General features: G+C 54.7%; 1 protein-coding gene across 7 annotated transcripts in view; it reads right to left on the bottom strand.

Moving 5' to 3' along the window:
- Positions 1-25,879, bottom strand: part of KCNT1 (potassium sodium-activated channel subfamily T member 1) — a gene marked incomplete at its 5' end in the record, with an annotated part of 90,584 nt that overhangs the window by 29,563 nt on the left and 35,142 nt on the right. For 2 of the 7 annotated variants that reach the window (XM_082492707.1, XM_082492706.1), the window contains 2 exons: positions 6,308-6,349; positions 18,303-18,451. The exons of the other annotated variants lie outside the window; for them this stretch is intronic. In XM_082492707.1, the coding sequence (XP_082348833.1) occupies positions 6,308-6,349; positions 18,303-18,451 (191 nt within the window). Of the gene's footprint in view, positions 1-6,307; positions 6,350-18,302; positions 18,452-25,879 lie in introns of those variants that run through there. 7 annotated transcript variants of the gene reach the window in all.

A 25,879-nucleotide genomic window follows, 5' to 3' on the forward strand; every position in this document is an offset into this window, starting at 1 on the left:
ACCCGGCAGCCACGGCCCCACTGATGCCCCGGCTGAGCCCCGGCAGCGCCCGCGGGGTGACCGTCCCACGGGGCTGCGTCTGCAGGAGGAGGGAGGGCAGAGCAAGGGCTCAGCACGACGGGGACCCGGGCGCTGCCGTGGCCCGACAGCCCGCGCCAGCACTGGCACCCAACACCCCGGAGCCGACCCACGGCTGAACGAGTGACGGCTTTTACCACGCAGCAGCAACATCAGAAAGTATCAACGCTCCTACTCCATTTCCAGCCGAGGGAAGGAGATTATAGCATCTAAACCGCACCCTTTAATTTTGTTGTCAAGAAGTTAACTTCAAATAAAAATCAAGCTAAACTCCGACTGCATTAACCGCCCCAAAACACACACCCCGACAGGCTCTGCCTTCACCGCAGCTCAGCCAAGCTGGTCCGTTCAAACCAACCTCTCCCCGCTGCCGTGGCCGGCTGTCCCTGCCGCTGCCTGAGCATCCCTTCTGCCGCCCGGGCATCCCTCCCGCCGACCCGGCATCCCTCCCATCGCCTGGGCAGCACCGAGGGTGCAGGCAGCAGCACGCGCTGCGGGCAGGGAGCAGGCAGCACACTGCTCCCCCCGCCTCGCCCCGGCTGAACCTCCCCGGGCTGCACAGATAATCATCACAGCACAAGTTTAGTTACAAACCCTTTGCTTGGAAGTGTAATTACCGCTATTACGCACTTCATAATGCCTGAGCAATTTCATTTTCTTTGCTTGGTTATTTATTGTACTTTATTAATCTAAGATTAGAGGCAATTTGTTCTAAGATGATGAGCTCCCAAAAAAGACACAATAGTTTGTTCGGATAAGTGCAGGATGCAAGACCAAGATGAGCGCAGCCCAGGTCAACGGAATTAAAATAGACACCGGGGAGCACAGCCCCAGCTCCATACTGGTACCTTCCCCAGAAAGCTGGGGATAAACACAATCCCCTTAAAGACAAGTAAACCATGAAAAATGGCAACCCACGTGCAGCCCCACGCCGGGGCAAACCCGCACGGGCAGGGACGGGGAGAGAGACGTGTCCCCACGCTCTGCGTCCCCGGGAGACTTACATGGGCAGTCGGGCGCAGGCGGCTCCCCTCCGGTCCCCGCGGCATGCGACAGCCACCCGGCGTGGCCTGAAAACTGAGATGCCTCCAAAATCCACCGGTCAGCCAAGGGAGCGAGCGGCCGCCCCCTGCGCCGGGACGCGGCCCAAAGCCTCCCTGCTGCCCTGCTGCTTTCCAAAGAAGGGCTGAGGTGCCAGGGATGCTTTTGCTCTGTTTCATATAGGGACTTCTTGCCATGAGAAGTGCATCTTCAAATAAATATGGCTCTTGAAAGACAAGAAAAAAAATCTCAGCATCTCTCCGCAGCTCCAGTCCTCGCTCTCACACTCTGGCTGGGTGGCAAATGCCACTCTCATCCCAGGAAATTTCTCATGTAGCAGGATGCAAACAAGACTTTCAGAGATTTTTTTTTGGGGGGGGGGGGAAACCAAACACAACAAAACCCCCAGAAATCTCTGCAATCTGATGGCTGCCAAAACCCACCTCTGCCAAGGCAGCGCAGCCTCAAGTGAGACCCTGCTTCATCCCCCTGCTCCAGCTCAGCCCAGAGCACAGCTCCGCATCCTCCAGGCAAAACCACACTGGTCAAACACATAAGAAACGTGGCTGTGGCCAAGTCTGGAATTCAAGAAAGGTGCTGGTGGCCCAGGTGGGCTCACCGGGGATGGGCTGCGGGTACCAGATGCAGCCCCGGGGCAGGGGAAGGTGAGGAGCAGCGCTGGATGTGCCGGTCTGCGAGGTTTGCTCCCCCAGCACCCCGCCGTGCAAGGGACAGCGGAGGACATCGTGCTGCTAAAGGCACCGCGCCGCAGCCGGGCTGCCTCCGGTCCTTCGCTCAGCCACCGGTGCCAGCAGGGCCCCGCGGGGCATCAGGGAAAGCTGAGCGGAGGCCAAAGTCCTTCCTACATAAACCACCGAAGCAGCCTGCTTGAGGCTTGGATACCTGCTGATGGCAACCACACAACGACCCAGCCAGACACCCCTCCCGCAGGTGCCAGCCCTCCCGATCGCCTTCGGAGATGCTCTCTCCTATATTCCACCGTTTTCTTGGTGGTAACAGCCGCCCGGGTACAGAAGCTGCAGTGAGATGGGTGACACCGCCTGAGCTTTGCGTACTGAACACCACCGCTGTGATCTATGTGTTTGCCATCCTCCATCTATCCGGCGGCGAGCAGAGGACGGGGGGCAGCTACAGCCCTTGCCAGCAGAGCTCCCGGCTCGCCGGCGGGATGAGCTGCTCCCGGCACACGGTTCTGAGACGGGGAGGGGGAATAGATGTACGGCTGTGTGCGTATAGAAAACCTGGGCGCCTGCCAAAGTGAGAAACAGGGAACAGGCTGCCCCCACGCTCAATAAGCAGTAATTGAACAATTATTCAAAGGAGGAAGGTTGTGGGTTTCAACAAGGCTGTACCGGCTCAGCGCTGGCAAGCGTGCGAGGAAACAGCTTCAAAACCGCACGGGGCTGCACAGCTCCGGGACGGCATCCCCTGTCCCCCACATCCCCGCCGTGCACCAGGGACCAAGACACAACAGGGTGTCTGCAAAATCTGCCACCTGGTTTTTCTTCACTGCCTCTTCTGCAAGCTCCGGGCTCGGCCGGCCGCCCGCGGTGGCCGGGGCGGTGGTGCTCGCAGGGCAGCGGCAGCGTGCGGCGCTGTGTCCCTCACTGGCCGGGGAGATGTGGAGAAGCCGGGCAGGACCGATGCCGCCCTGCAAGCCAAACACAGCCAGACACCCGGTCACCCTCCCACCGAGCCGTGCAGCGCCGCGGCCGGGAGCTTTCCCCCATGAATAGCTCAGCTTCTGCACGGGGTCAGCGAACAGCCCCGAGCATCCCTCGCTGCAGCAGCTTCTAGCACATTTTTTAAACACGAAAGCACAAAGCAACCAGGGAGGGACCAGGAGCCAGGGCATCGCTTGCAGATGGGCAGAGCCCTCCCCAGCCAACGCTGCGGACCCGTGGAGGGATGGGGAGAGGGGAGACCTGCCTCAGGGCGAAGGGCTGGGACCACTTGGGAGAGCGCACGGTCCAAAAGGCCCAAACAAGGGGAAACAAGGAAATCTGCCCATTTGCTACGAGTCGCTCTTGTCCCCCATCCCTTAGGAGGTGCAATATTGAAGCCACTGTCACTTTGTTCTGCAGAGTCCCAGCCAGTCCCCACGAATTGTGGCTCCGGTGCTCAGCATGGCCCGCATCAGCCTCTCGCAGGCACCATCGCAGCCACCACGGCACCAAACGATGAGTCCCGCACCAACAGACACGCTGCACTAGGAACCACAATGCTGTGGCACACGTTGCCCCAGGATGGGCTCAAGAACTTGTTTCTTCAAGATTTCATGCAGTTACCATGAGAATAAATCAGAAAAAAAGCATCTCCTGTTTTATGATGGAGTGTGATTTTTGCCCAAGGAAAAGGAGCGATATTGCCAACTGCTCTGTGGCAAATTAAACACAGCTGGATGCAGGTAATGTCATCCCGGCTCCAGCAGTAACCTGCAATTTTATTTTGGGGGGATGAAAAGCAAGCTGCCTCTGGAAAAACTCTGCCGTGGACCAAGGTTGGCTTCACAAGCCAGTCCTCGCGGCCAGTCATCTTGCGCCATGAGGTGAACGATGCCCTGAACTCTTCCGCACAAGCACTCCTGTGTTGGTGGGACAACGGCAGGGCAGGAGGCACCGCGCTGAGGACACGTCGTCTCTGCTGAGCCGGGGGCTGCCAGCCCTGACACACGCTGCAGGAAAGGCTTCACGAATCTGTAGGGATAAAGAAATCTCCCGCCAGACTTCTTTTTCCTGTTTGTTTTTTTTTCTCACTAGCGAAGACACTACAACGAAAATGAGATTTTTATGTTGCAAGAGTTCGATTCCTCATTCCCCGAAGACAGATATAATCTCTCTCCAACAGTATTTAGCAGCTGCGGAGCTCATTTTCAGGCACCAAACAAAGCACTGGAGGCAGCGGGGAAGCACTCGGGGGTTGGAGTTGAAGGGCTCTCCACGCAAGTGCCCTCAGTACCAAAGAGCGAGGGGCGGTGATGCACAGCGGGGCCGGCAGCACGGCACAGACCTGGCAGCACCTCGAGCTCCCGAAACCAGGAGTTCAGCTCTGGGGTGAAGTGGGACACGCTGCTCCATCCCAGGGCTGCTCTGGTGCCTGCCCAGGCTGGGAGCCCCGGCTCCGAGCTGCTCCCAGCAGACAGCGCTGCTCTGGGTATCGGCACACACGTGTGCCGTGGGAAGGTTTAGTACCTTCATAAGTGATCTGGATGATGGGATCAAGTGTATCCTGACCAAGTTTGCTGGTGACACCAAACTGAATGGGGAGGTGGACACTTCAGAAGGGAGAGCCACCCTGTAGGAAGACCTGGACAGGCTGGAAGAGTGGGCTAATAAGAACCTTAAGAAGTTCAACAAGGACAAGTGTAAGGTCTTGCACCTGGGAAAACAATCCAGGAGAGCAGCACAGACTGGGATCTACCTGGCTGGGGAGCAGCTCTGTGGAATGGGACCTGGGGGTGCTGGTGGACGACAAGCTCGATATGAGTGAACAGTGTGCTGCTACAGCGGCAAAGAAAGCCAACAGGATCCTGGGTTGCATCAACGAGGGCATCACCAGCAGAGACAAAGAAGTCATTATGCCACTGTACTCCACGCTTGTCAGGCCACACCTGGAATACCGTGTTCAGTTTTGGTCCCCACTATACAAGAGAGATGCCAACAGGCTGGAGAGGGTCCAGGGAAGGGCCACAAAGACGATGAAAGGACTGGGAAGCCCGCTGTCTGAGGAAAGGCTGAGAGAACTGGGTTTGCTCAGCCTTGAGAAAAGAAGGCTTAGGGGAGACCTTAGCACCACGTTCCTGTATTTAAAGGGTGGCTACAAAGAAGATGGACACTCCCTTTTTACAAGGAGTCACATGGAAAAGAAGAGGGGTAAGGGGTACAAGTTCCTCCTGGGGAGATTCCGATTGGACACAAGAGGAAAATTTTTCACACTGAGAACAATCAGCCATTGGAATACTGTCCCCGGGGAAGTGGTGGATTCCCCATCATTTGACACTGTGAAGATTCAGCTGGACAGAGTGCCAGGCCATCTTGTCTAGACCGTGCTTTGCCAAGAAAGGCTGGACCAGATGATCCTTGAGGTCCCTTCCAACCTGGTATTCTATGATTCTATGAGAAGGTGGCACAAAGCGAGCACGGCCAAGAGGTGCCAGGGGAGCACCAAGGGGCTCCATGCCATGCCCACGCGCATCCCTACTGACAGCAAGTGGGGGAGCGGACCCTGCCCCACAGCCTGCTCCCGAAGGTGGGTGCTGAGCCAGGCGGGACGCGGAGCCCCCGCCAGCAGTGCTGTGCTACGCGGGGGCCTGACCCAGGCCTCTCCCCATGGGGGCAGCGGGCTCTTGCTCAGCACTGTCCAAGGACACGCATCCCCAGCCGTGGGCCCGGGGCAAGGACACTCTCATCCCCCAAGTCACCTTCCCACTGCATCTCCCATCCAAGGTCTCATCAGCCTCGCGGATGCACGCAGTAGCCCCAGCCCTGGCCCCACTCTGCTCGCGGCCGGGCAGTGGCACCACTTGCTCTTAATAAAATAATAATAATAATAATGATAAATATTAAAACTCAGAAAGAGAAGAGGCAACGGAACAACATGCTGCGTTTTGTTTGGCTTATTTGTTTTGAAACATTGGAGATTGACACTCATGAGTCTGCTCCTGTAATTGCTTCTGCTGATGAATCTGGATTGTTTAATTAGAGTCTGCGCATGGAGCTCATCGCTAATGGGTAATCATCAATTTGCTGCCAAGGATATCACTTCTTCCCCAAGAAACTTGTCTGTCTCTGAGTGTAGATAGTCCTCCCCACGGTGGGAACCATCGCTCTTTCAGAAGGGTTTGCTGGTCCCGTGCACAACTCCTTGGTGCCGAGAGCAGGAAAGGACCAACCTTGTGCTTATCAGCTCCCTTAAAAGCAAAATAATCCATCACTAATTTAAAGTCTAGACTGACCACTGCTCTTGGCAGCTGGTACTGCCCTAAATATGAGGCTCACGAGACACCATGCACACATGCACTGCACAAACACCCCAAATTTCAAGAGGTTTTGCCCTCTGGAGAACATGGCTGGCTTCTCCCTGGTGGTGGGGTGATGGTCCCCGGGGCCAGTGGTGCCACGGCCGCCCTCGCCCCCACCCCGCAGGGAAATGCATGCGGTGCACTTACTGCGAGAAGGAGGAATCCACGCTGAAGTCCTCGGCGTGAGGCCTACAGAGCGAGAGCATCACAGGAGGTGAGGGAAACGTACAGCTGCCGGGCAGAAACCGGTGCGACAGCCGGAGCCGAGCGATGGGGAACACCAGCACCGGAGGGACAAACGGCTGCCCGAGTGCTCGGCCAGGGGTTGCACCGTGCCTGGGACGTGTCCCTGCTGAAGTCCCCAGGGTGGGGACGCCGGGGACCTGGTGATGCTCTGGTGGCTTTGCCAGCGTGCGGCCTCTTTAAGGACTCAGCTCCACAGATTAAAAACATTTTTCATGCTTTTTTTTTTTTTTTTTTAAATGAGTCTCGCAAACTGCATTCACTGCTCTGTCTCAAATCAGTGTCACCCTCTCTGCAGAGAAATTAGATTTTGAAAGACACTGGTCGGGGTGGTTTTAGGAACCTGACATTGTGTTTCTCCTACACACACCTTACAGAGTTGATTTTACAGACACAGGCGATGACCACAGAAGGGAAAACAAAATAAAATAAAAGAACAGAAAGGAATGATGAGGGTCACGCAGGGGGGTCATGGCAGAGGGAGAAAGAACAGAGAGATGTCCGGGAGCGGGCGGGAGGCGAAGGGACTGTGCTCGTGTACTGTACATCCCGCAGCCACACAGCCAGCAGCACGGCGCTGGGAAACAAAGCAATTGCAGCTGCGAAGAAAAAAATTCCTTTTGCAAAACCAACACTCTCTTCAAGACATATCCATCCCCACAGATGGCTGCAGGTCCCGGTCACCTGAGCTGGAGCCTTTCCTTGCCACCCAGCGTCCAGCATTGCCCTCTTTCCTGTCCTTATTTAACGCGAGTTTGGGCAATTCAGAAATACGACCACAGCAAAGGGGGCACTTGCAGCTCGTAAAGGTTTCTCTTTTCTTTTCCTTTGTGCTTTATGAGTCCACAGGACTCCAGCATAGCTTGAACTAAATAAAAGCAATAAATTCACATTTCAATTAAAATGTGAGTCCGAAGGAAAGCTAATTCATCCCCCAGCTACAGAGCAGCTTCCCTGCGACATGATTTAATTTGCTACTACTCTTATTACCCGCGTGAAGGCTGCAGGGAGGAGCTCATCGCCCCAGAGCCAAAACGCCTGCAGAGCGCAGGCTGCGCCGACCGGAGCCACCGTCCCGGGTGACGCCGACAGTGATGTCCGGGTGACATGGACAGTGATGTCCCCCCACGTCACACCCAGGAGACCCGCGGGAGATGCTCAACTTGGGAGAGATGCTCCGCTTGGGAGAGGTGCTGGGGGCCTCGAGGGGAGGGAGCCGGGGGACGCAGCGCGGGGGTGAGGAGGTGCTCTGTCTAGACAAGAGGGTCCCACGAAGCCCCGCTTCCCCCTGAGCCGGGTGGTGGTGAGCCCTCCCCGGGGACCTGCTCGGGGCCCCGCAGGGCAGGAGGTGCCGGGGGCTCCCGCCGCTGATCTGCAGGCTCAGCCCCGGCCGAGCCTCTGCCACTGCTCTTGGCCTCCGTGGAGGCCCTCCCACGGGCAGCCCCGCACCCCCAGTTTGTGCCCTGGGGCTGCACATCCAGCCTTGCCTGCAAATAAAATCGTAGAGTAATAGAATTGCTGAGGTTGGAAGGGACCTTTAAGATCATCAAGTCCAACCACTACCCTGCCCTGACACAACCACTTCTAAACCACGTCCCCAGGTACCACGTCTACCCCTTTTGTAAACACCTCCAGGGATGGCGAATCCACCCCCTCCCTGGGCAGCCTCTTCCAATGTTTGATAACCCTTTCCATGAAAATATTTTTCCTAATATCCAATCTAAACCTCCCCTAACAAAACTTGAACCTGGTGACAAGTGATGGGATGAGGTCAGCCCCCACCTCTCTGCACCCGCCTTTCAGGGGGCTGTAGAGACCGATAAGGTCTCCCCTCAGCCTCCTCTTCTCCAGGCTGAACACCCCCAGTTCCCTCAGTCCTTCCTCATAAGATTTGTCCTCCAGACCCCTCACCAGCTTTGTAGCCCTTCTCTGGACACGCTCCAACACCTCAATGTCCTTCTTGTCGTGAGGGGCCCAAAACTGAACGCAGCCCTCGAGGTGGGGCCTCACCAGTGCCGAGTACAGGGGGATGGTCACTGCCCCAGTCCTGCTGGCCAGACTATTCCTGACACAGGCCAGGATGCCGTTGGCCTTCTAATAACCTGCTTGCAAACAGAAAGCTGGGGCCGTGCCACCTTCCCCCCTTGCCTTGCTAATTATTGACTTGCTGGTGCGACCGTGACGGAGCAGTAAATCAGTTCACCCCCGGCCGGTCCCTCGTGCCATCACGAGCCCCGGGGTGGGTCTATCAGCGACACCGTCCCTTGGCGCAGCCCCGGCATCTATTAATGACAAACAACCCAGACTTTCTCCAGCTGCAAACCAGAGGCAAGCGCAGCCCCGGGAAGGAGCCCAGCCGGCTCAGCCTCCCTCCTGCCAAATTGGATTATCCCACATTAGCAGCAGGGGCTGTTCAAGCCCCTCTGCTCGTGTTTGGTTTTGCACGGGAGCCTTTTATGCCTCGCAGAGACATTTATGGGAAAGAAACAGCAAATGATTTGGTTTTCTCCTAATATACTGCCAGCTGGCAACTGGGAAGACTGTACGAACCGGGGCAGCAAAATGCTGCAGCTCCTCAAGGCAGAAGAACGTTCCCGAAAAACCAAACAGCAATGGCACATATAATCCCAGAGCTCAGTGGGGTCCTGCAGACCCCAAAGGTCTGGTGTCACCGTGGGTCCCAAGAGCACCGGGATGAGTTGGCACAATTCCCAGGACACCTTCCCCAGGCAGGCAAGCTCACAAGAAGGCACCACGAATAACAGGGACTCCAAAGCGATGGACAGACCATAAAACCCCCCAGCTGTGGCTCTGCCCACTCTGGGCTGTGGTTACACCACGTGCAATAAAACAGTACCAAAAAGGGGCCTTTGGCTTCCAAATGAGCGAACTCCTTCACGCCAATTACGGGGGAAAGAAGCGAATCATGGGGGAAAGAAGCGACCCTGGGATGTCACACTGAAACCTCTCCTTCCCACCAGGCACCCGAATTCTCATAACTAGTCTAAATGCTGAGAAAATACGGAAACAATTTTAAGAAAACTAAAAACCACTCCAATTCTTGTTTGAAAATCAGTCGTTTTCCAGACCCCCAAAACTTTTACAAAGTTTAAGCTTGGAGAGTTTGTCTTCTTGTGGAAAAGCCACATTTTGGGCAGGGAGAAGGAAGGATGGACAGACCCACGGGACGCCCAGCGCTGCCCCGCGGCCGAGCCGGCCCCGCTGCCCCCCAGAGCTCTCTGCCAGGCACCAGCCTCAAACCTGGGCTTCGGGCCCGGCTCCAGACAGCGGGAGAGCCCGGCCCCGCACCGGCGCGAGCGGAGCTGCTAACCCAGCCCCGGAGGCGCTGCGCACGCATCCCCCCCTTGCTGCTCCTCACAAACTGCCCCCCAGCCACCGCGGACCCGTCTGCAGTGTCACTTTTCTGACAATGAACCCAGGTTAACTGCTGGAGGGCATTAGCAGAGCGGCAGAAACCCTTTTGCGCGCAGTGTCCCTTGCAAGGAAAGAGTAGATTTACAATACACAGCATAAAGCCATTGAACTGCGTCACAGAGGTTACACCAGCTTTTAATGTGGTTTAGCTAATCTACTTTAAACTCCCTTTTTTACTTCATCCAGATGAGCCTCCCTGAGTACCCCCGTGCAGACAAACCTCGACTCATCCCGTTCCTACCGTGGAAGACAAGTGCGACGCCGGCAGCGAGCCCGACCTGCGCTCCCCTCCAGAGCCCAGGGTGCGGGACAGGAGTGCCGTACCCGGAGAGGGAAAGCCGAGGGCCCTCGTCCTGCCACTGCCAACCACCAAACCCCGAGGCCGAGCTCCCGGCTGGGGCGAGCAGCATCCCCCAGAGAGAGGGGCAGAGCAGCAAAGGACGAGAGAACGGAGAGGAGTAGAGGGGGAAGAAACTTTGCGGCTACAGAGACAGCTCTGCCGTCGCATTTCAAGCTGCAGCCCCTTACAAAATGGAAGGGCTTTATTAGAAAGTGAGAAGACAATGGCGTATTTATTATTAGAACAAAAGCCACTAATAAACCTTGCTTATGTACACGAGAGAGCAATCACCTGCCCACCCACGCTGCGCAGCAGCTCCTCGGCTGAGCCACCTTTTCACCCCATCCTCCTCCTCGGCTCCGGCTCCGCACACCCCGATAGGCAGCTCTGCTCCCCCGCGCTGGGCAGGATGCGGGCAGCACCCCCGAGCCCCACTCCCCCAGGGATTCGGGCTGCAGAACCCGTCCCCTCCACTCCGGGGGGTTGGGGGGGGGGGGGGAAGAGGCAGCGGGCCCCAAGCCCCAGCTCTCCTCCCGGCTCTGCCAGGGAGCTGCGGGATCGGGGTGGCATTTAGCTCATCCGTCTCAGGCAGATAATTTGAGGTTAAATACTTTCCCTGTATTTAAAGTGCTCGGAGACGCTCAGATGGAGGAGAGAGCAGCAAAGCACGGCGGCGGCAGCTCAGCTGAGCTCACACAGAGATCTGCTCCCTCCCAGCAAACTCCCCGCCAGCTCCGCGCCTTTGCCGCTGCCTCCCGATTTTTCTGGGAGGTATTTTGGTAAATGAAGGGTATTAAAAATTCACTTTTGGTCCTGCAGCTCCTGTTACTTTCAAGTAAAAAAAAAATAATCCGGCCTTGACTAAAAGCCCCTGGAAGTTACAAAGACACAAGAGTAATGACTTGCCAACACCACGCTCAGCTCCAGGCTGCTTAATAACCACTTGCACGGCTCAGAGGCGTTCCGAGACCGGGGGCTAAAGGGCACTAAATCTGATGGCTCTCTCCGCCGGCTCTGAGACTCCGTCTCGAAACGCCTCCAAGACAGGGGCAAGGCAGGGGGGTGAAGATGAACCAAGCAAGGTAACTGCTTGGGAAGGCTTCCCGAAGCCGTGTTCATCCTCTAAGACATGAGATGCACCGCGGTTCCTACCATATTGACAGTGAGAAACTCAACCCCAAAAATAGCCTGATGTGAGAAGGACAGATGGGAGAACACAAAAAAAGAAAGTAAAGAGGGGGAGAAGGAACGAGCAAGAGGAAGGGGAAAGGGAGAGGAAGACGCACGCATCCTGCTCGCAGACACGTGCGAGAGGGGAGGGCGTCCCACCCCCCCGGCTGCGGGACGGAGCGGGGACGACCCCAGGGAGGGGACTCCAGCTCCCGGGACGCCCAGTCTGGAGGAAGTTCAGCAAGCTGTGCTGGCGGGCACCTGGAAAAGCCACCGACTGCTCCAGGCGCTCGTTGACTCAGGCGCTGGAGCGCGTTACCCAGGGCAGTGGGGGAGTCCCCATCCCTGGAGGTATTTAGGGGTGGTGTAGATATAGCGCTCAGGGACATGGTTTAGTGGTGGGTTTGTCAGTGTCAGGTTAATGATTGGACCGGATGATCTTACAGGTCTTTTCCAATCGAGGAGATTGATTCTGTGGTTCTGTGACAGCTGCCCGAAGGCTGGAGAAGTGCCACCCGAACACCCCCCCGCCACCGGCAGCGCAGCGTGCCGTGCAGGCAGGCAGCACGCCGGCAGCGGGAGCGCCGCTGCCTCCTCCCCACCGAGCGGCACCTCCGGGGGCTCTTGTTTAATCACAGAGGTACTTATTTCTTGGCTCTCCTCTGCAAAACGCACATCACAACTAAAATACATAAAGTTTAGCAATGAAAACGGTGCAGTGCCAAAACCGCAGCATTGCCTGCTGCAGCCAAACAAGCCATTCCCAGCCCAGTGCCCGGCAGCTCCCGGTGCTGCCGGCAATCACCGCCCAGAACGTTTTGTCTCTCCCAGAGGGGTGAGAACTGCCAAACTCGGGCATCGGGCTCTGCCCGCTGGGCACAGAGGCCCTACAGATGCTGAGGCTGCTCTAATGCACACCTCCCTGCCTTCCCCAATGAGCTCAAGGAGTCCCCGCGGTCCCGTCAAGCCTCGTGGCTTGCAGAGGAATGATTGTGCACGAGCTTGGAGGTGGGCTGTGAGACCCGCGTGTTTCGAGTGTAGGCATCCTCAGGTTAGGCGCCTTGTCTGCATGTCAGCGCCTATATAGGGCACCGAGATTTTCAGCGGCGCTGGCATCTCACCAGCAGCCGTGGGAGGAGAGCTCAGTGCTTCCAAAATTGAGCCTGTTCCCCTCAGGCGCCCGGCTGCAGCGCCGCCAGCTCGGGGGTTCGCATCGCCCCGCACCCGGGGGGTGCAAACGCGTTCTGCCAGAGTGCGCCTGGGGACAGGGATTTGGGGTACGGGGACCACAAACACACAACCAGTCACCGAAACGCATCTGAAACCTGCAGGAGGGAGCTCAGAGCTGAGCCCCAGCTGGGACACAGTGATATGGGTCACAGAGGAGTGGGTACAAAACGGGGAGGATGAGCAGAGCTCGGGCGCTGCTCCAGAACGGCGCTGGGATGAAGGCGAGAACCAGCCGGGCTCAAGCCCCCGTGCCGCAGCCCGGGACGAAATCTCGGGCTGTGTTTACGAACGGCTCTGCTGAGTGCGAAGGATGCCAGCTGTCAGCTCGCTGCGCCGGCAGCCGGGATCCGGGATTGCTTCCTGTTCATCGGGATCAAGCAGCCCGTTTGCATATTGCCCTTGTAAGGGAGTTCAGCAGTTGAGCACCCTGCTTGTTTTTGCAGTGGTCCTACACTGAAAACGTGCTCAGCGCCAGAGAGCAATGCCCGCTGATAGGTGGGAAGGAAATGCCCAGGTTAAATGGCGTGTGAGCAGTGCCACCCCCACGGAGCCATAACGACGCTGCCTGGAAGAACAACCCAAGGAAACTACTCCCAAGGCTGCGAGGAGAGGCGATGCTGAGCGGGCACCTTCCCAAGGGGATGCTGAGCACAGACCCGCAGGCAGGATGGGTGCCTGGACCCCAACCCCGAGCACAGCCCGTGGTTTGGTTACTGCCAGGGGAAGGCTCAGAGATGCCACGCTCCAGTCTGGGCAACCGCGGCAGAGCATCAGCGCCTTGTCAGCAAACAGCCGTGCGGCACAGCAAATCCTGACGTGGGCTCAGCACTCTCTGCACAGAGATACCACCACCAGAAATACGTCCCCACGTGGGGCTTCCCAGCCCAGCCAGAGGGAAAGCGGTCCAAGGCCAAAGCACCTCGTAAGGAAAACCCTCTGGAACGCCCGTGTCTCTTTCAGGTCTCCTCCACACAAGCTCCTGCAGGGACCCTGCCCGCAGCGCTGCCGGTTCCTGCCCGTCCCGGTGACACACGGCAGCACCACCTTCACAAAGTGGCACAGACGGTCCCGGCTCAGAGGGGAGACGTGAGGTCTGGCACAGACGCAGAAATCCTCCCATAACCAAACCACCCCAATAACCCAAATTTCTCAATTTCTTGTACAAACCCTGCTCGAGGACAGGCGCTTCAGCCCTTCCAGCGGAGAACGGCTCCGGCACAGCAGGGCTCGGAGGTGGCCGGGCATGGACCGGCGCAGACCCCGCGGCACAGCCCACCCAAGGGAGCTCCTTTCGGGGGGCTCAGCGGGCAGCCGAGAGAGCAGCGGCAGAAGAACCAAGGCTGGACCGTGCGTGTTGGCAGGAGCTGGGGGGGACAAACCCCGCTCGGGTGAAGTCCCTGCCCATCCCACCACAGCCCTTCTCCCGTGCAAAACCGCCTCACCGAAAGCTGCAGTGGCAAACCAGCACTGAGGACAGAGACACATCTCTGAAAGGTCTTTGTTGGGAAAGGCGTTTGTTAAAGAAAAATAAACCAGCTGTTGATTTATTGTCCCCCCGGGAGGGGATTCAGCCACACGGCACAACAATGGTTCGACAGCAGAGGAATCGCACCCAGGCGCTTGCTGCTGTGATGGGCTACAGAGACCATCACTGGGAAATGTGGCTGCTAGGACAGAGAGGTTGTAATGGTTTCAGTGGCCAGACTGGACCTTTCCACTGGGTCTGCTTGCGCGCGAGCGTCAGGAGATGAAAACTCATTTAGCGAGACCTGTTTGTTACCGCCTGGCTGCCCCTTGGGGGAAAAAAACATCGATTGGTCGGAAATTACATTTTCAGACACATTTGGGTGACTTTCTCACTTTCCAAAGTGCTTTACCCCCAAGAACTGTTGCATTAAACTCTCCCTAGCAGAGTGCTGCTATTTCTCACGGAGTAGACTCCAGCCACCTTGTTGACCGTAGCACGGCTGAAGCAAAGTCCCATTTATTCCTGCCAAAAATATCTCGAACCGAGAGACGAGGCGAGGCTGCGGGAGGTGGGACTGTGCGGTCTGAAGGAGAGAAAGGGAGGGAAGGATCTAATTGTTGCCCTCGGCTGCCTGATGGATGAGGTGTAGTCCGCCTCCTCTCAGATGCACACAGTAAAAGGACAAGAGGGAACAGGCAAAAGATGCAGCAAGGGAAAAATTATTCATCCGGAGAGTGATCAAGCCCTGAACCAGGCACCCAGAGAAGCTGAGAAATCTCCAGCCTTGGAGATGTTCAGAACTCAGCAAGGCTGGTCCTGAGCCAGCTGAGCCAACGCTAAAGTTAGCCCAGCTTTGGGAAGGGGTTGGAGCAGAGCCCTCCAGAGGTCCTCTCCAACCTCAACTCTTCCGCAATGCTAATGCTCTTCCCCGAACCTCAGCAGTTCAGATTTCGGCTCTCGGCAGCTCAACAAACGTGAGTCAAAGAGGCGAGGGTGGAACCGTGGGTCAGGGAGGGGACACGCAGCGCTGCCAGCCTCCGGCCCTCCCAGGGCTCAGGGCAGGGTGGCAGACCCACATACCTTAAGGGTATGTCTGCAATCCCTTAAGAGTATCAGCTTGCCCCGGGACGGGCAGTGGTCAGAGTTTCCCCTACTTCCAGCAGAGCCGCATAAACAGGACATGATTATCTTGAAAAAATGTTTGTTTGTGTTTTCAAAGCCACATCTCCGGTGTTACAGGGAGATCACCAGCCCATGTAATCAGATCCAAATACAGATATTTACCCGTCCTCCCGCCTGCCAGCAGCTTCCTCCCAAACACAGAGCCGCTCGACGGAGAGCCCAGAGCAGCACTTGGCTTTTCTGTGACTTTGTTCCCTATCACACCTTTCTCTTTCAAATTCTCCCCCCAAACACAATCCATACCAGACCAACCTGCCTCAGGAAAAGCCCGGCTCCCAGGGGAAAGACTCAACCTTTCACGGCTTGCTCCAGCCACACGGGTGCTGCGTGCCAGGAGAGTGTCAGTGCCCAGGCAGCAGGTCTGGCAGCAGAGCCTGCCCTCCCCGCAGCGGCCGGGAGGTTGTCCCGGTTGTATCCCCTCCTCAGAGCAGCCCCTGATGCACAGAAGTAGCTCCAAGCATCTTCAGTGGGAGCTACTTCCACATGAGCAGCCTGGGCCGGTCCCATCCCGCCCGCAGCTCCCCACCGCAGGAGAGCATCCCCGTCCTGGATGCCCGGAGCCAGCCCTGAGCTCCCCTTTTCGCCTCCAGGTGTGGAATAATACACGGTTGTGGAGCGGTTTCTCTTCAGATGAACTCAAATCCTTCCCTCCTGTTTTGACTGAGAAGCCCTAAAAGCTTTGAGATGCTGCAATGACTAAGAGACAGAGTAAGGAGGTAAATAAAGTAGGTGAGAATAAACTTCACTGGCTTCAGTCGTCTAGAGAATTCATTTGCATCCCTGAGAACACCCTGTAACAGCACCTTCTTCCACCATCACCTGGTAATTTCACTCCCAACTCCCAGGGACAATTGTCGCTGCTAACTTGATAACGCTGCTTGTGTCTGGCTTTGGAGGAGACGAAGCATCTCAAACACGCTATTCGTCATTTCTGAAGCAATCTTTCTGCCTTTGTTGCTTGCACAGGCAGTGAAAGAGACGTGCACAAATCTTAATTGCCAACTCAATTGTTGGGAAGCAGCACACAGAGAAGGAAAGCCCGGCAGTCAGAATTCAGACACTACAAGCGGCAGCTTGCAGGGCTCTGCGCACTGCCAGGGGAGTGCCATCAACTTCTCTACCTCTCAGCAGCCTCAGTTCCTTACAAGACTGCAGCAAAACACTTGAAATTCCAATGAAACCCAGGGAATTCTTTTATAAAGCCCCGAGGTACCCTGCTGTGCTCTGCGCGCTTGGCCTTCTGGCAAGGGTCCACTACAACACTGTAGCTATGCAATATTTGGAACTGCTGTCCCCTGTACCCCCCTGATCCAATGATGACCTGCAGCATCCCTCCTTTGTGCCATGGTCCTCCCAAGAGACAAGGAGGGTCAGCCCTGGGATGAAGGCTTGGCCCCCTGGTACCGGGCAGGAACCCGCCAAGCCCCTGAGCATGGGAGAGGAGAAGTTCCTCTTGCATGTTTAATCACAGCTGAGGTTGGGATGAGTTCATAAGAGTCCCCCAGTTGCATGTATGACTCTTTTTCTAGCCCCAGCGCATCCGGATTTGAACACTGGCACTGTTGAGAGGGTACATCAACAGTACCTGAAAGGACACAGAGAGGAAGCAAGCTCACTCCAAAGGCTTTGCCAACAGTAGTGTGCAGGACCGGCCTTCGGAGATGTAGGTACCCCCAGAACAGGTCCATCTTTGATGTCTTTTTGGAGCTATGAAAGCAAGACACAAAAGCAGAGCGAAAGCAGGCTGATCGACGCTGGGAGCAGATTCAGATTGCTTGTCAAAACGAGCTGAGACCACACAAGCTTCAGGGATTCGGTTCCAATGCACCCACACAAACGTGTAAGCCCTCGCCTCACCAAGTCAGAAAGCAACGGCCCCACAAGATCCAAGTGTCTGCTCACCGGAGCATCAGTGCCATCTGGGGAGTCGACACACCACACATCAGACCGAGACGCGCACTCCCAGTTCCGCAGCTACGCCAGGACTCTGCCTCCCAGACCTGGAGACTAAAGCATGTGCCCAGCGCAGCTCGGCACCGGGGGAGCGACCGCGCCAACGCTCCTGCCCTGCTCCCGCAGCGCACACCTCCCCCCTCGGCCTCCCCAGTGGGCACCACAGCTGCTAATCCTGGCTTGTTGCCATCCTCCCCCCAGCTCACCAGCGAGATACACCACGATACCGAAGCTGAGGCGTTAATTCCTTCCAATCTAAAGCCAAACAAGTAAAATTCACCGTGAGCAGCAGCTTTCCTACGGCGCTCATTGGCACTGGAAACCGGAGCTAGAAGCAGCACCAAATTACATCCTGGAAGATATACAGTACACAATCACAGGTGAGGCAATTTTTGCCGAGAAGGAAGACAGCACGGATGGGCTGAAAGGCTGAATAGATGGGGAAAAAATGAAACAGAAAAGGGAATGAACAGAACAAGAACTGAATTACTGACATATGCATCCTCATCTCAACTAGGGGACCTGGCTTCTTCTGAAACACTGTCATCCAAGCGCAATGTAAAGCATTTTTATCCTCCTGCAAAACAGCTCATTTCTTTCTGTACACATCAGCTGTGTGCTTGCAGAAAGAGGCTGCAGCATTTTCTACGGTAGCTTTTTTTTTTTTTTTTTGCAGTTACAAATAAATTATTCTTCAGAGGGGGGATCGAGCATCTCTTCTTCCATGCAAACATGGTGCTTATGTACAGTGCACACTGTGGTGTTAGCAGTGTAAATAAGCTTCAGTCTTATACTGCACAGATGAAGCGCAATGCAAGTTAGCAGTGTTGTGTGGCAGCCCCTCAGGCTCAGGGCTGCCATTCAGACATGCTTTTGGCATATAAAAAAAACAGGAGGCAATTATAAAAAATTTAAATTAACTGGCTTTCTTCTGCTCCAGCTACCTATTTCATAACACAACTTTGGAGCTGGCGTGGCTCTTTAACACAGCTATCGGAAGGATTTGATCCACCAGCCCTCCAGCCCGCGGTGGCACTAATCCTTTCCCTCTCATTTAAAAGATAAAAGGTGCTGCCTCCCCCACCCACAAAGCCCCACGCACCACTGCAGTCCTGCAATACCTTTGTCCGACATCACTCCCCATGGATCCCATCCTCCGAGCCGGTAACAAGGGGCTCACCCCATGGACATCTTCTGTCTTCGCTGGTGGGACAGTTTTTACATGGGAATTGCTCTCTGAGGGGGAATTCTTCAGCTTGGCTCTCGCCATCCTGCGAGCTTTGGCTGCCTCTGTGACTTCCTCCTCTTTCTCCCCTGAACTCTCTCATACATAGCAATCCTCACCGCATTCAGTTTAGAGCTGTTGGCACATACCATCTCCTTCCTTCTTCTCTCTCCCCACTCCCGGCCGCTCAGTGGAACAATCCTGCCCTGTACATTTATTTTGGTAGTGAGGGGAGTCAAGGCAAACTCTCTGGCCTTGCTGCTGCAACGAATTTGGTGCAAAACGACTGAGCAAACATCCACGATGCAGAAATCTCTGAAATGCTTTGTTCAGTAAATAATGTAATTGCCTTGGTGGCCTCCTTTAAAAAAATGATTGCATTGCTCTTATCACCACAAGCAGGGCAGGGGCTGAGGGATTATTTTTTCCCCATCCCTGTTTTTCAGTAGCAACGTGAGGGGGAGGAAGCTATTTTATCTTATTCCTCTGTGTAAAGAGCAGCGTGTGGACTGCATGCCAGGGAATAGACTCAGCGCGCTTGGCTCGCAGACACAAAGCAGCAGAGCAAGGTCCCCTCCTAAACGCACCCGCTGTGAACTGAGCGGAGAGGAACTCACTGCTGCTTCCCTTGGAGCTACCAGTGGCCACGGGGGCTCAATCACTGCTCACCTGCCCAGGCTAAAACAGCGCCCACAGAGGCACACACTACCTGTCCCAGAACAACCCAGTCGTCCCTCTCCAGGTGAGAACAAAAGCTGCTGCTCCTTGAACATGCTTGGCATCGATTTCTCAAGATGTCAAACAGAAAAGGGAATTCACTGCGGCCAGGGGATAGACCTGTGAGTTCCCCCAGTGCGCAGGTGGGACTGGAAAGCAGTGGGGGGAAGGGAGTGTGTGCATTCCGCCCTGATTTGGAGATGAGACCAGTCCATAGCTGCTCCTGCTCGTGTGTGATGGCAGCCCTCAACACAGAGCACCTTCAGGTGGCCCATGAGGGCACCGCAGCGCCCGGGGCTGGAGCCGCTCCCCGGGGCTCAGCACCACGGACAGCGGCAGCACGGCACCGCCCCACAGCATGCCAACACCGCCCCATGCATGCCAACACCACCCCATGGCATGCCAACACCACCCCATGGCATGCCAACACCGCCCCACGGCATGCCAACACCGCCCCATGCATGCCAACACCGCCCCACGGCATGCCAACACCGCCCCATGCATGCCAACACCGCCCCATGGCATGCCAACACCGCCCCACGGCATGCCAACACCACCCCATGGCATGCCAACACCACCCCACGGCATGCCAACATCACCCCACGGCATGCCAACACCACCCCATGCATGCCAACACCACCCCATGCATGCCAACACCACCCCATGCATGCCAACAACACCCCATGGCATGCCAACACCACCCCATGGCATGCCAACACCATCCCATGCCATGCCAACACTGCCCCATGGCATGCCAACACTGCCCCATGGCATGCCAACATTGCCCCACGGCATGCCAACCCCACCCCATGACATGCCAACGCTACCCCACTGCATGCCAACAACACCCCATGGCATGACAACACCATCCCATGACATGCCAACATCATCCCATGACATGCCAACATCACCCTACAACATGCCAACATCACCCCACGGCATGCCAACATCACCTCATGGCACACCAACACTACTCCATTGCACGCCAACGCTGTGTGCTAATGTCACCCCACAGCACACCAATGCTGCCCCACGGTGTGCCAATGCTGCTCCACTGCACAGCAGTGTTGCACGGCAATGCTGCCTCACTGCGTGCTTTAAATAAAGACTAAATTCACTGACTGGTCACCAGCAAGACACCGTGACATGAAAAGCCAATGCAAATAATTAACCTCGACGATACAATTTCTTTAAAATTAACATTATGTACAAAGACCCAACATATTGATAGCTACGAGAGTCTTCCCAAAGCCTGAGAAAGGCCGGCTGTGGGAGGGCTGTCTCTGAGGTAAGAAGCTGCCCTGAAATGGGAAACCTGGGATCCAAAGTACTTCACTTTCAGAATGAACAGCTGACATTTTCCCCTGACACCAGCTGTGTGCCCGAACCACACTGCGCATTCCAAACCCGCCCCCGAGGCTACCGGAGCACCCAGCACCACCGTCCTGCGCCAAAGTCTGGGAAGAAAAGGCCAATCCTTTTCTTACTCTCTCCCTTAGCAGTGAACTGTCAGGCATGAGCTGTGCTTGCTCTTCTTCCCCCTAAGGTTGGTACCTAAAGGTGACTTACCCCATGACACAAAGGCAATCCCATGCTGATCTGGGAAGAGAAATCAAATCCCTGTTTCCTGTTAACCAAACCCTTGTTTCCCTACTTAGAGTATTATTTCTTAATGGGATTTCACCATAAGACATACTTTATTTCAGCATTTTGAAATGTAAAATGGATAAAAACCCACAGCCCATTTACTAATGTGCCAGCTTTCAGCATACATTTAATTTCTCCTTTTACCTCAAAATGATTCATTAGCTCAATGCATTCATTTTCTAACAGAGCCATTCCTTTCTGCTTCATGGTTTGCTTCAGCCTCATCTTGAACTTATTGCTCTGTATCTGTTTACTTCAGGATGTTGCTCTCAAGCCCCGAATACAATTCCTGCTGTTAGCCCGCTGGATCGGACTGTGCCCGCCTCGGGGCCTGATGAATCCTCCTGGACAACAGGAGTCACTGGGACTGGGGCAATCGGGTCTCTCTTTTAGGGAGCTATTTGCAAATTCTATGTTGTATTGTACTCCTAATTCCGGAAGAATGTTAATTTCAGAATTGAGGTTTGATGTGAAAAGTGGTTTATGCTTAAATTATAATCTCAGCACTAATGCCATCAAGCAGCCGCACTGAACAGAAGAGGTATTAGGGAAAGACCTGGGGAATTGTAACAGAAAATGGAAATTCTCCTGTCATACTTTTGCTGTACAGAAGGTGACAAAAAACACATCAAACAACCTTTGGAGAAACGTGGTTCCCGCTTACGGGAACCTCTACATGAAGACGCCTTTTCCGTTAAGCACTTGAACACAAACCAAAGCACAAACAACAGAAGAGAGGGGAGCGATCCAGCCCAGGGTCATGAGAAACTGCAGCCAGGGCTGCTGGCTTGAATAGCCATTTCCCTTCCAAGGGAGGAAAGAGGTCGCCTGACGCTGAGGACAACCTCTCCGAGGCTGCGTAATCCCACAGAGCTACCCCGACTCGACTGCTCAGATCTGCGGCGGGCTGCTGAAGCAAATCCTTTGCTGTAGTTCTGTCAAAAAATATTCCTCTCTCAGGCAACGCAACGTGTTCCACTCTTCACCTAAAGACCTACAGCCCCGGCAGCTCCTCTCCTCCCAAGCCGCCTCCCAGACAGGCACTGAGCGCTCTCCTGCCAGTAAGAGCAGTTGGAGGAGGAGGAGTAAGGCAGGAACTCGGAGGAAAGGCAACCTGGAGCTGTCTGGGTCACTGAGCCACCAGCGATGCAGGAAAAGCGCCCTGGCCCTCTCGGCTGGGAGACGGGAAGCCAGGGCACTGATGAGAAAACCAGAAAAATAAAAGTACTTGAGTGCTGGGCTGTCGGTGGAGTACGTCACTGTCTGTCAAAGGCTGAAGGATGACACTGAATGGATAAAGCAGCTTTCCCGTAACTCAGAAAGTGAAGGGCTGTTCCTTGGGACAAGACTTTTAAGACTAATTGCAGGTCCCCCGTGCTGGGGATGCCTCTTTGTGGCTGCTCTACGCTTACCCAGAACGCAAACAGTGCAACAGGCAAAATGCATCACTCGGTACCTCCAGCACGCTCATTCTTGCCGCGAACCTGCACGTTCCTAGAAAGAGCCGTGGCTGTCGAAGTAACCTGAAGTGCAGCTCGGCGAGTCTGCTCTGCAGGGACACGCTGCCCGTGCTTCCGCCCATGGTGTACGAGGGTAAGCGACACATCAAACGCTTCGTTTGTGCAGCGCGTTCTCCAAGGGAATCCAGGAATGAAAATCAACAAAACACAACCTTGGTAACATCCAAGTCTGAATAAGAATTCCTCTGGTCCAGAAATATTTGCCCGGCTAACTGAATGCCAACCATCTGACCGTAAGCCAGGGAAGCGATGTATAATTTCAGTTTGAGAGCCCATTAAAAACTGCTGGTTTCTCATTTCAGCGTCTGCATTATGCAGAGACCACTGCTGCGCCGGGGGCTGGAGGGATGGCTGGGAATTGCTGAGCAGCAGTTGCAGTGGTAATAATATTTCGGAAAATAAGATTTAGAAAGAAGCAGATTTTTCATTAGTCTTAATTGAATCCGCGGCAACTGCATTGTTAAATATTCTCCTTTTATCTAGGTAGCTTTCAGTCCCAACTGCCAAAACTCCTCTTATGCACCTATTCAACTTGTTATTAATAAAGCATGACCTAGCCCATTAAAACCAGTCGATGAAACAGGAAGGGGCTGTTTTTTTTTTCTTCAAATTCTTCTGGCAAACAAACCTGTTATGTTGCGATACAACCCAAAAGCGGTAGCGTGCAAAGCCTTCTGTAAGAAAAGCCAGTTTAATACCTTTAAAAATCTTGAAAAGTCACCTTGAAAGGCATCAACTATGTAAAGACACTTCCAATGAGCACAAAAGGTTCCTTGGGTAGGAGAGCACGTTTTGCTAGGAAACGTCTGCGCTCACAACCACGTCACCATCTCACGAGAGACTTTTACCAGCCGCTGCGGAGCTGCCGCTCTACGGAGGGGCTGCGTTCATACAAACACGGCGATAATTCGAGGGACCTCGAGCTGAAAAGTCATTAAGGCTCATTATCATCTCTCTAGTAAATCCCCCGCTTCTATGGACCCACTGGTGAGCAGCTCGAGGAAAATCACCTTTCCGTGGGGCTGCAGCCCGTCCCCCGAGGAGCAGCGCCCCGCACAGCCCCTCCGGGGGCTCCTCCGCGGGCTGGTGCGAGTTCGTGCTGCCTTTCCAGGGCAGTCCTGACCTCCCTTTACTCAATAACTCCAAGGAAAAGCAAGGTCCTACGCAATTTTATTATCGCCACAAACACTTCTTATATTTCAAGACCCCAACAAATGTAGTAACACGACATTAATGGCTTAATAAACTTCAGAGCACTACCAATACTTCGACAGAGGTTACAAACCCTTCTGGCCCAGCCATTCGCCCAAGTGTTTCTCAAGAAGCGCACGTGCACCAGTTTTGCCCTTTAGTCGCCGGGGAATGCCCTACATTGTCACCAGGCGTTTCTGCAAAATAGCTTTTCAGAAGCTGCCAGCGTTTCGAGGTTGCCAAGGCTCGCGCACAGCCCTGCAGAAACAACTCCCCACCCCACCGCGAGTGCTGCAACCGGGCTTGCACCGAGCCGCATACAGCGGCGTTGTTTAAGCACCAGCAGAAGCATCCCTCTTCAACAGAGCTGGCTGGAAATGTCCGTATTTTTGAGGAAATGTAAAGCTTGCTTTTTTTTTTTTTTTCTGTTTAGTAATTTTTCACTTTTCCAATGGGAGGTTAAGATCACAGAAGATGGAGCTTCTGCTTCCTCACTAGAATATTTTTTCCTCTGGCATTTGTTTCAGTTAAAATAACAAATTTGTCAAAAAGAAAAAAGTGAGAAAAAAAAAAGTTGATGCTCCATCCTCTTTCTTTGTGTAGGACTTGGCCCTTCCATCCCCATGGGGTGCCAACACTGCGCCTCCACACAGGGACGTGGTGGGAGTACACGACCACACTCAGAGACCCCCAGAACCCCCTCGCCTGCTCCCCTGAACCTGCACCATGCACAAGAGTGGCCCAAGTAACTCTTCTCCAAACAAGACAGATCCTTCTGCCCATGTTTTTGACAATCAATCGGGAGTTGCAGTTAATGAGAGGGTTGACTCCAAAGAGTTTCGGTTCATTTTACAGTCAAAAATATGATACCAATACATTGAGTACTTCAGATTGCAGAGATATTGGAATATCCAGGAGATGCTTGGGAGACCTCTCTGGACAGCGAGGATGTGTGTATTTATTAATAAAAGTGCTTAGAAAATACCGCATGTATTGATCCAGAGTCAATTTAAAATCTTCTCTCCATTTTCCTTCCATTAGCCTGGGAAGGAAGGTCTTCTCTGGCACATGGCCACCAGCCTGGGAACAGGACCTCAGCACTCAGCTGAGGAGAGCCAGCAGATCTTTCTCGGAGATGAGTGTGCAATGAAAATCAGGGTTTTAAAGATGCAGATGATCAAATCCTTCCTGAAAGGTGCTGGGGGAAAACCAGGGATGAGTGGTGGCTCCTATGTGTTGGTCACAGAGACGTGCATCCAGGTGACCTGGGGCTTCCCAGAGGCTGCTCCTCACCAGAGACATGGATCCCCAGAGCGTTCGGGGGCCCATTGTGGCCAGAGCGCTGCCCCGTGCCAGGTTAGGGCCAGGCAAGTGCATAGCAGCCATTTGCAATTCAAAATACTTGCAAAGATGGTCTGCATTTAAGCTCCTGCAGCGCTCTGTATCTGATGGACCGCAGCTCCTGCCTGCCCCTCTCCTGCGGTGCCTGCGAGCAGAGGCCCTCAGCAGCAGATTGCCAAAGACAATGGGAGGATTTCCCAGGACTTCGGTTTTCTTTGAGGTGAATCCATGCCTTGGCATCTCCACAAAGAGCACCAGTGACGGGCTGTAAGCAGCAGGGCAGAGACATGAGAAAGCACCTCAGTGACTCCCACCTGTGTTGACGGTGCACAGAGGCAGTATCGTTCACCACGGGCACTACCATGACACCAAGAGGTCCCAGCCAAAACAAGCCTCCCTTTCCCTGGGCTCAGCACAAGAACCCAGCCCTCTCCCCCTGCGAGCCTGCAGAGGGCCAAGATGCAAGAGGGGGATGTAGAGCAGGACAGAGGAGGAGGGAAAAAAGCCCAACCATCAGCGACTTCACAGGAGCTTGGAAGAGGTTACAGTCTCTGAGCTCTCCAGCTAAGAAACTAGAAACATAATTGTTGCAGTGTCACTTCTCCACACACTATGTGGATCACACCGAGACCCAGGGGACGGTCGGGAGAGTCTTCCCAGGCAACGGGGCTTCGAGTGGCTGGAGGGGCGAAGCACAGCAGGACCGATACACACCAGGACCGGGGCAACAGCAGCTCTCCGCAGCGCCGCCCCACCAAGCTCTAGCGCACCAGCGAGTAAACACTGGGCCCTGCCTTGCATTTATTTTCACTGGTTTCTGTTCCCTCTGCACGCTGCCTTGGCAGGGTTAATGCCTTTGCACCACAGGCACTGACGAGTTCCCCGAGAAGCCGTCAGATGGATCTACACCACTGTGAGTTCTCCTTTGTATCTGGGACTCTTTCCCGACGTTTGTCTTTAAAAAGCAACACCATTCATATGAAAAGTTGATTAATTCCACTTGTTATAATTATTCTCACAAATAAAATCCAGCTATTCGCCCCCCTGTGAATCTGGG

Source organism: Vanellus vanellus (genome assembly GCF_965231255.1).
Source record: "Vanellus vanellus genome assembly, chromosome: 18".
NCBI classification, from domain to species: domain Eukaryota; kingdom Metazoa; phylum Chordata; class Aves; order Charadriiformes; family Charadriidae; genus Vanellus; species Vanellus vanellus.